A 9,467-nucleotide genomic window follows, 5' to 3' on the forward strand; every position below is an offset into this window, starting at 1 on the left:
AGCCAAGAATACTTTATCCAGCAAGGCTGTCATTCAGATTAGAAAAAGACGGTTTCCAAGACAAGCAAACACTAAAGGCATTCATGGCCACTAAACCAGCCTTACAAGAAATATTAAAGGGGACCCTATGAGTGATGAGAAGCCAAATGTAACAAAGACGAGAAAGGAGCAGAGACAATCTACAGGAACAGTGACTTTACAAGTAATACAATGGCAGTAAATTCATATTGTTCAATAATTGCTCTGAATGTAAATGGACTAAATGCTCCAAAAATAAAAATAAATAAATAAAAAAGATACAGGGTATCAGATGGATTTTAAAAAAAGGAACCATTGATATGTTACTTCGAAAAGATTCATTTTAAACCCAAATACACCTCCAGATTGAAAGTGAAGGGGTGGAGAACCGTATATCCTGCTAATTTACATCAAAAGAAAGCTGGAGTAGCCATCCTTATATCAGACGAACTAGATTTTAAACCAAAGACTGTAGTAATAGATGAACAGGATGCTACATCATAATAAAAGGGTATATCCAACAAGAAGATTTAACAACTGTTAGTGTTTATTCCCCTAATGGGAACAACCAAATATATAAATAAACTAATAACAAATTAAAGAAGCTCATTGAAAATAATACAATAATAGTAGGGACTTTAACATCCCACTCACAGCAATGAACAGATCATCTAAACAGATCAACAAGGAAACAAGGGCTTTGAATGATACAGTAGGCCAGATGGAGTTAACAGATATATTCAGAACATTTGAACCTCAAACAGCTGAATATACATTCTTCTCAAGCACACAGGAACATTCTCCAGAATAGATTACATACTGGGTCACAAATCTGATTTCACCACATAAAAAAAGATTGAGATCATACCATGCATATTTTCAGATCACAAGCTATGAAACTTGAAGTCAACCAGAAAAAAATATTTAGAAGGACCACAATTACATGGAGGTTAAAGAACATCCTACTAAAGAATGAATGGGTCGACCAGGCAATTAAAGAAGATTTTTTAAAAATACATGGAAGTAAATGAAAATGAAAACACAACAGTTCAGAAACTTTGGGATGCAGCAAAGGTGGTCCTAAGAGGGAATTATATAGCAATACAGGCCTTTCTTAAGAAACAAGAAAGTCTCAAATACACAACCCCACTTTACACTTAAAGGAGCTGGAAAAAGAATATCGAATAAAGTCTAAATCCAGGAGGAGAAGACAATAATAAAGATTAGAGCAGAAATCACAAATACCGAAATTAAAAAAACAAAATCAAAAACAAAAAACAGTAACCCAGATCAAGGAAAGTAGGAGCTGGTACTTTGAACGAATTAAAAAGATTGATAACCCCAGCCAGACTTATCAAAAGAAAAGAGAAAGGATCCAAATAAATAAAATCTGAATGAAAAAGGAGAGATCATAACCAACACTGAAGAAATACAAAGATTATAAGAACATATTATGAGCATTATATGCCAACAATTGGGCAATCTGGAAGAAATGCATGCATTCCTTGAAACACATAAACTACCAAAACTGAAACAGGAAGAAATAGAAATTTTGAAGAGACCCATAGCCAGCATAGAAATTGAATCAGTAATCAAAAATCTCACAACAAACAACATGCCAGGGCTGGATGGCTTCCCAATGGAATTCTACCAAACATTTAAAGAATTAACACCTACTCTTCTGAAAGTGTTCCAAAAGAAGGAAATGGAAGGAAAACTTCCAAACTCGTTCTATGAGACCAGCATTACCTTGATCCCCAAACGAGAGAAAGACCCCACCAAAAAGGAGAATTACAGACCAATATCTTTGATGAACATGGATGCCAAAATTCTCACCAAGATACTAGCTAATAGGATCCACCAGTACATTAAAAGGATTATTTACCACGACCAACTGGGATTTAATCCTGTCCTTCCAGCGTGGTTCAACATTTGCAAATCAATCAGTATGATGCACCACACTCATAAAACAAAGGACAAGAACCATATGAGCTCCTCAGTAGATGCAGAAAAAGCATTTTACAAAATACAGCATCTTTTCTTGACAAAAATTCTCTGTACTGTAGGAATAAAGGGAAGATAACTCAACATCATAAAAGCCATATATGAAAAACCCATAGCTAATATCATCCTCCATCGGGAAAAATAGAAATTTTTCCTGAGGTCAGGAACATGACAGGGATGTCCACTCTCACCACTGTCGTTCAACATAGTACTGGAAGTTCTAGCCTCAGCAATCAAACAACAAAAAGAAATAAAAGTCATCCAAATCCACAAAGAGGAATTCAAACGTTCACTCTTCACAGATGACATGATACTCTATGTTGGAAACCCAAAAGATTCCACCCAAAAATTGCTAGAACTGATACAGAAATTCAGCAAAGTTGCAGGATATAAAATCAATGCACAGAAGTCTGTTGCATTTCTATACACTAACAATGAAGCAGTAGAAAGAAATCAAGAAATCTATTCCATTACAATTGCATCAAAAACCATAAGATACCTAGGAAAAAACTTAACCAAAGAGGTAAAATATCTGTACTCTGAAAACTACAGAACACTTATGAAAGAAACGGAGGAAGACACAAAGAAATGGAAAAACATTCCATGCTCATAGATTAGAGGAACAAATATTGTTAAAGTGTCTATTAGACCCAAATACACCTCCAGATTGAAAGTGAAGGGGTGGAGAACCATATATCCTGCTAATTTACATCAAAAGAAAGCTGGAGTAGCCATCCTTATATCAGACGAACTAGATTTTAAACCAAAGACTGTAGTAATAGATGAACAGGATGCTACATCATAATAAAGGGGTATATCCAACAAGAAGATCTAACAACTGTTAGTGTTTATTCCCCTAATAGGAACAGCCAAATATATAAATAAAGGCAATTTACTCATTTAAAGCAATCCTTATCAAAATATCACCAGCATTTTCAGAGCTGGAACAAACAACCCTAAAATTTGTATGGAACCAGGAAAGACCCTGAATAGAAAAAGGAATGTTGAAAAAGAAAACCAGAGGTGCCTGGGTGGCTTAGTTGGTTAAGCATCTGCCTTTGGCTCAGGTTATGTTCCCAGGGTCCTGGGATCAAGCCCACATCAAGCTCCCTGTTCAGCGAGGAGCCTGCTTTCCCCTCTCCCTCTGCTGTTCCCCCTGCTCATATTCTCTTTCTGTCAAATAAATAAGCAAAATCTTGAAAGAAAGAGAGAGATAAAGAAAAAAAGGGAGGAAGGAAGGAAGAAAGAAAATGAAAACCAAAGCCAGTGGCATCACAATTCTGGACTTCAAGCTGTATTACAAAGCTATAACCATCAAGACAGTATGGCACAAATACAGTCACATAGATCAATGGGACAGAATAGAGAATCCAGAAATGGACCCTCAACTCTCTGGGCAACTAATCTTCAACAAAGCAGGAAAGAATAGCCAATGGAGGGGGAACCAGTCTCTTCAACAAATGCTGTTGGGAAAACAACAGCCACAAGTAGAAGAATGAAACTGAACCATTTTCTTACACCATACACAAAAATAAATTCAAAATGGATAAAATACCTAAATGTGAGACAGTAAACCATCAAAATCCTAGTGGAGAACACAAGCATCAACCTCTTCGACTTCATTGCCAGTACCTTCTTGCTAGATACATCTTCAAAGGCAAGAGAAACAAAAGCAAAAATGAACTATCGGGACTTCGTCAGAATACAAAGCTTTTGCATAGCAAAGGAAACAGTCAACAAAACTAAAAGGCAACCTGCAGAATGGGAGAAATATTCGTTAATGACATATCAGATAAAGGGCTAGTATCCAAAATCCATAAAGAATTTATAGCTTGCTCAACACCAAAAAAAATAATAATAATAATCTAGTCAAGAAATGGACAGAAAACATGAATAGACATTTCTCCACAGAAGACATGCAAAGGGCCAACAGACACATGAAAAGATGCTCAATGTCACTCAGTATCAAGAAAATACAAATCAAAACAACGAGATACCACCTCACATCAGTCAGAATAGCTAAAATGAACAAGTCAGGAAACAACAGATATCAACAAAGATGTGGAGGAAGGGGAACCCTCCTACACTGTTGTTTGGAATGCAAACTGGTGCAGCCACTCTGGAAAACAGTATGGAGGTTCTTTGAAAAGTTAGAAATAGACCTACCCTATGACCCAGCAATTGCACCACTAGGTATTTATCCAAAAGATACAAACATAGTGATTCAGAGAGACACATGCATTTCAATGTTTATAGCAGCAATATCCATAATAGCCAAATATGGAAAGAGCCCAGATGTCTATGGACGATGAATTGATAAAGATGTGATTATATATATATATATATATATATATACACACACACACACACATTGGTTATATAATGTATATATACATTGGTTATATAATGTATACATTATAACCGGTTTTATTGGTTTATCCAATTTATTATCTATGTCATCCAACTCCCACTATATATATATATCATTATATATATGATATCAAAAAGAAGGAAATCTTGCCACTTACAATGACGTGGATATAACAGGATGATATGCTAAGCGAAATAAGTCAGTCAGAGAAAGACAAATACCATATGATTTTACTCATAGGAATTTAAGAAACAAAACAGATGAACATAGGGAAAGGGAAGGAAAAACAAAGTAAGATAAAAACAGAGAGGGAGGCAAACCATGAGAATCTTAGCTATAGGAAAGAAACTGAGGGTTGTTGGAGGGGAGGTGGTGGGGTGGGATATTTGGGTAATGGGCATTAAGGTGGACACTTAATGTCATGAGCACTGGGTGTTACATGCAAGTAATGAATCACTAAATTCTACCCCTGAAACTAATAACACACTATATGTTAACTTAATTGAAAAGGGAAAAGACTGTTGACTAAATTTTTTTTAAAGGTCAAGCATGTCTAAACCATATTTCTTTTGTTCCATATCACCTGTCCTCCTTACTTATTCAACAGTGCTTCTGGATATAGAATAAGAGAGGGTTTTGGATGGCCTGGCTCAATTACAATTGTTTCTCCGTGTCTGAGTGGTAGTTTTAGAGCTTGTGTACATGTTGGTAAAGGATATCAATGCAAATAAGATGAGAAGAGATGAAATAAACTTAATAGATTTAGAGAAAATAATGTTGCAGAAGTTAAAAATAGAGAAAGTTAAAATCCTAGCAAAATGAGAAGAGCTGATCAAGAAAGAAAAATAGAATACAAAAGAAATGAGAATAAGAAGGACAATAGAAACACATAGCTTATCACCACTAGCCTAGGGGACAGGGCTTTTGTATCCTGTCACCTCAAGCCATGTCATATTAACAAAGGTAATGCACTACAGTTACAGTTAGCGTCTACATGGGATTAGGATTTTCACCAGCAAGGGACAGAAACCTTTTCTACATGGAATTTAGTAAAATAAGGATTTTTTTTTTTTTTTTTTTTTTTGCTAGCTCACTTTAACAGAAAGTCAAGAGATAATTTAAGATTTGATTCAGGTCTTTTCTCATCTTCTTTTCTCCTGCTTTTAATTCTTCAACCCCATAAATTTTTGTTGATATTATTTTTCAGCAAGTTCTCCCAGTAGCTTTGAGAAAATACCCTGCCAATTCTTAGCCCTGCAGCAGAACATATCTGCTTAGGTTTCTGAAATATTCCTTCATTAGAGTCTCAGTGACTTGACTTGGATAACATACCATTCACAAGCAAAGTACTGGTCCTAGAACCTACATATTTTTAATTGGTCCACATGGGTCACATGTCTATTTATTTAGCTGAATAAATACAGCTTATTCTTCATATAATAGCGAGAAATATCAAATTGATTATGGTACACTTTGCCTATTCTGGAACCTTCCCCCACTGATTTTTAGGCCTATGTTAATTGTCTGATCTCATCTCAGTTCACATTCCCTCCCACTCACTCTGCTTCAATCGCCCTGGCCTCCTACATGTTCTTTGAGCATTCTAAGCAGGTTCTACTTTGAGACTTTTTTTGCTTTGTTTCTTCTGCCTGAATGGTATTCCCCACACATGTGGACATGGCTCATTCTTTCATATCCTTAAGGTCACAAGGGTGATTTCTTTGATCACTTTATTCAAAATTAGTTTTCTCAGTACATAACATGTGTTCTTTCTTTGCTTTAGTTTTCCACAGGGCACTTATCAGAATCTAAGAAATTGAATGTTTTATTGGTTTATCCAATTTATTATCTATGTCATCCAACTCCCACTAAAATGTAAGATTTCTGAGGGCAAGCAAGCAGCAGATCAGTAGCAAATACATAGTAGGTATTCAGAAAATATATTGAATATATTGAATGAATTAATAAATCAATGCACAAATGAATACAATCTTTGAGTGGGAAACTTTGACCAGATAATTTTATCTAAAGGGGAAATTGTGTGGATCAGGTACCATGAAATCGATAGACTCTTTTATATAATTCTCCTATTTGTATTAGGAACTATTTTTAAACCCTGTTTTGATACCAATTTGAACCTTGTTTTGTTCGTCATGAAGAAAACCACATGTAAACTGTTTTTATAATTTCACTCCTCACTTTTGATGGATTTCCAATTTCTCATGCTTAAAACATGAAAGAAGTGATAATAGTTTTCCTACAGGGTTACTAAGTCTACTAAGTGAGTTTATATGTACAAAAGTAATTTATACAATAAAAGCACAAAAAAAAGACTTATGATTATGGATATTTATAACCACTGATTGCATTTACATTTTTAAAATATGTTAGTTATAATTAGGCTAATCAAAGAAATCCAGTGCAAAAGTAATGTATTTATTTCTGTTTTGTTGTACTTCCCTTAGGGGATCATGGACATTGAAGCATATTTTGAAAGAATTGGTTATAGGAACTCTAGGAAGAAAGTGGACTTGGAAACATTAACTGACATTCTTCAGCACCAAATTCGAACCATTCCCTTTGAGAACCTTAACATCCACTGTGGGGAAGCCATGGAATTGGGCTTGGAGCCCATTTTTGATCAAGTTGTGAGGAAGAACCGTGGTGGGTGGTGTCTCCAGGTCAATCATCTTCTGTACTGGGCTCTGACCACAATCGGTTTTGAGACCACAATGTTAGGAGGGTATGTTTACAGTACTCCAGCCAGCAAATATAGCAATGCTATGATTCACCTTCTCCTGAAGGTGACTACTGATGGCAGGAATTACATAGTAGATGCTGGGTTTGGACGCTCTTACCAGATGTGGCAGCCTCTGGAGTTAATTTCTGGGAAGGATCAGCCTCAGGTGCCTTGCATCTTCCACTTGTCAGAAGACAAAGGAATCTGGTACTTGGACCAAATCAGAAGAGACCAGTACATTCCAAACCAAGAGTTTCTTAATTCTGATCTCCTAGAAAAGAACAAATACCGAAAAATATACTCCTTTACTCTTGAACCTCGAACAATTGAAGATTTTGAGTCTGTGAATACATACCTTCAGATGTCTCCAACATCTGTGTTTACAAGCAAGTCATTCTGTTCCTTGCAGACCTCTGAAGGGGTTCACTGTTTAGTGGGCTGCACCCTTACCTATAGGAAATTCAATTTTAAGGATAATATGGATTTGATAGAGTTTAAAATACTGAATGAGGAAGAAGTAGAAGAAAAGCTGAAAAATATATTTAATATTTCCTTGGAGAGAAAACTTGTGCCCAAACATGGTGATCAGTTTTTTACCATTTAGTATAAGGAGCAAAAATGGTCCTCAGTATTACCTCATGTACTGAAACTTTTTATTATAAAAATTTTTAAACATATATTAGAGACAATAAAAAAGTAAATGTCTGTATCACCCAATTTATCAGTTATCAGCTACCATATTTCCCCAATACTCACATTATAATGAGGAAAATTTTACCCTTAAAAATGTCAGCATTTAACATATTAAGCTGTAGTCATCAAGACAGTATGGTCAGACACATAAATCAATGGAACAGAATAGAGAACCCAGAAATGGATCCACAACTATATAGTCAACTAACCTTCAATAGAGCAGGAAAGAACATCCAATGGAAAAAAACCAGTCTCTTCAACAAATGGTGTTGGGAAAACTGGACAGCCACATGCACAAAATGAAACTGGACCACTTTCTTAGACCATACACAAAAAATAAATTCAAAAGACCTAAATGTGAGACAGGAAACCATCAAAATCCTAGAGGAGAACACAGACAGAAACCTCTTTGACCTCAGCTGCAGCAAGTTCTTACTAGACACGTCACCAGAGGCAAGGGAAACAAAAGCAAAAATAAACAATTGGGACTTCATCAAAATAAAAACTTCTGCACAGTGAAGGAGACAATAAAACTAAAAGGCAGCCCATGGAATGGGAGAAGATATTTGCAAACAACATATCAGATAAGGGTTAATATCAAAATCTATAAAGAATTTATCAAACTCAACACCCCCAAAAACAAATAATCCAGTTAAGAAATATGTGGAAGACATGAATAGACACTTCTCCAAAGAAGACATACAAATGGTTAACAGACACATGAAAAAATGCTCAACATCACTCATCATCAGGGAAATAAAAATCAAAACTACAGTGAGTTATCACCTCACTTACCAGAATGGCTAAAATTAACAACAAAGAAAAACACAGGTGTTGGTGAGGCTATGGAGAAAGGGGAACACTCTTGCACTGTTGGTGGGAATGAAAACTGGTGTAGCCATGCTGGGGAACAGTTTGGAGGTTCCTCAAAAAGTTAAAAATAAAACTCCCTACAATTCAGCAATTGCACTCTCAGGTATTTACCAAAAAGATACAAAAATACAGATTCTAAGGTGGTACATGCACCCCAATGTTTATAGCAACATTATTCAACAATAGCCAAACTATGGAGAGAGCCCACATGTCCATCAACTGATGAATGGATATAGAAGAGGATATATATATGGAATATTACTCAGCCATCAGAAAGAATGAAATCTTGCCATTTGCAATGATGTAGATGGACTAGAGTGTATTATGCCACATGAAATAAGTCAGAGAAAGAAAAATACCATATGGTCTCACTCATATGTGGAATTTAAGAAAGAAAACAGATGAACATATGGGACATGGGAAAAGAAGAAAAGGGGAGAAGGAAACAAGCCATAAGTGACTCGTAACAATAGAGAACAAACTGAGGGTTGATGGAGGGAGGTGGGTGGTGGATGGGCCAGATGGATAATGGGTAATAAAGAAGGCACTTGTTGAGGTACATGGGCAACTCAGTCAGTTAAGTGTTTGCCTTCAACTCAGGTCATGCTCCCAGGGTCTTGGGATCAAACCCCACAATGGGCTCCCTGCTCAATGGGGAGTCTCCTTCTCTCTCTCCCTCTGCCCCTGCCCCTGCTCCATCTCACACTCTATCTCAAATAATAAATAAATAAATAAATAAATAAATAAATAAATAAATAAATAAATAAA

At 35.9% G+C, this 9,467-nt stretch overlaps 1 protein-coding gene across 5 annotated transcripts in view; it reads left to right on the forward strand.

Moving 5' to 3' along the window:
* The window catches only part of LOC118009895 (arylamine N-acetyltransferase 1), a 118,056-nt gene that overhangs the window by 31,903 nt on the left and 76,686 nt on the right, over positions 1–9,467 (forward strand). For 3 of the 5 annotated variants that reach the window (XM_035003890.1, XM_035003892.1, XM_035003893.1), the window contains exon 2: positions 6,859–8,120. The exons of the other annotated variants lie outside the window; for them this stretch is intronic. In XM_035003890.1, coding sequence (XP_034859781.1) covers positions 6,865–7,737 — 873 coding nt within the window. In that variant the 5' untranslated portion in view covers positions 6,859–6,864 and the 3' untranslated portion in view covers positions 7,738–8,120. Of the gene's footprint in view, positions 1–6,858; positions 8,121–9,467 lie in introns of those variants that run through there. 5 annotated transcript variants of the gene reach the window in all.

This window comes from Mirounga leonina, unplaced genomic scaffold (assembly GCF_011800145.1).
Source record: "Mirounga leonina isolate KUSES-001 unplaced genomic scaffold, KU_Mleo_1.0 Mir_128, whole genome shotgun sequence".
Lineage (NCBI taxonomy): Eukaryota > Metazoa > Chordata > Mammalia > Carnivora > Phocidae > Mirounga > Mirounga leonina.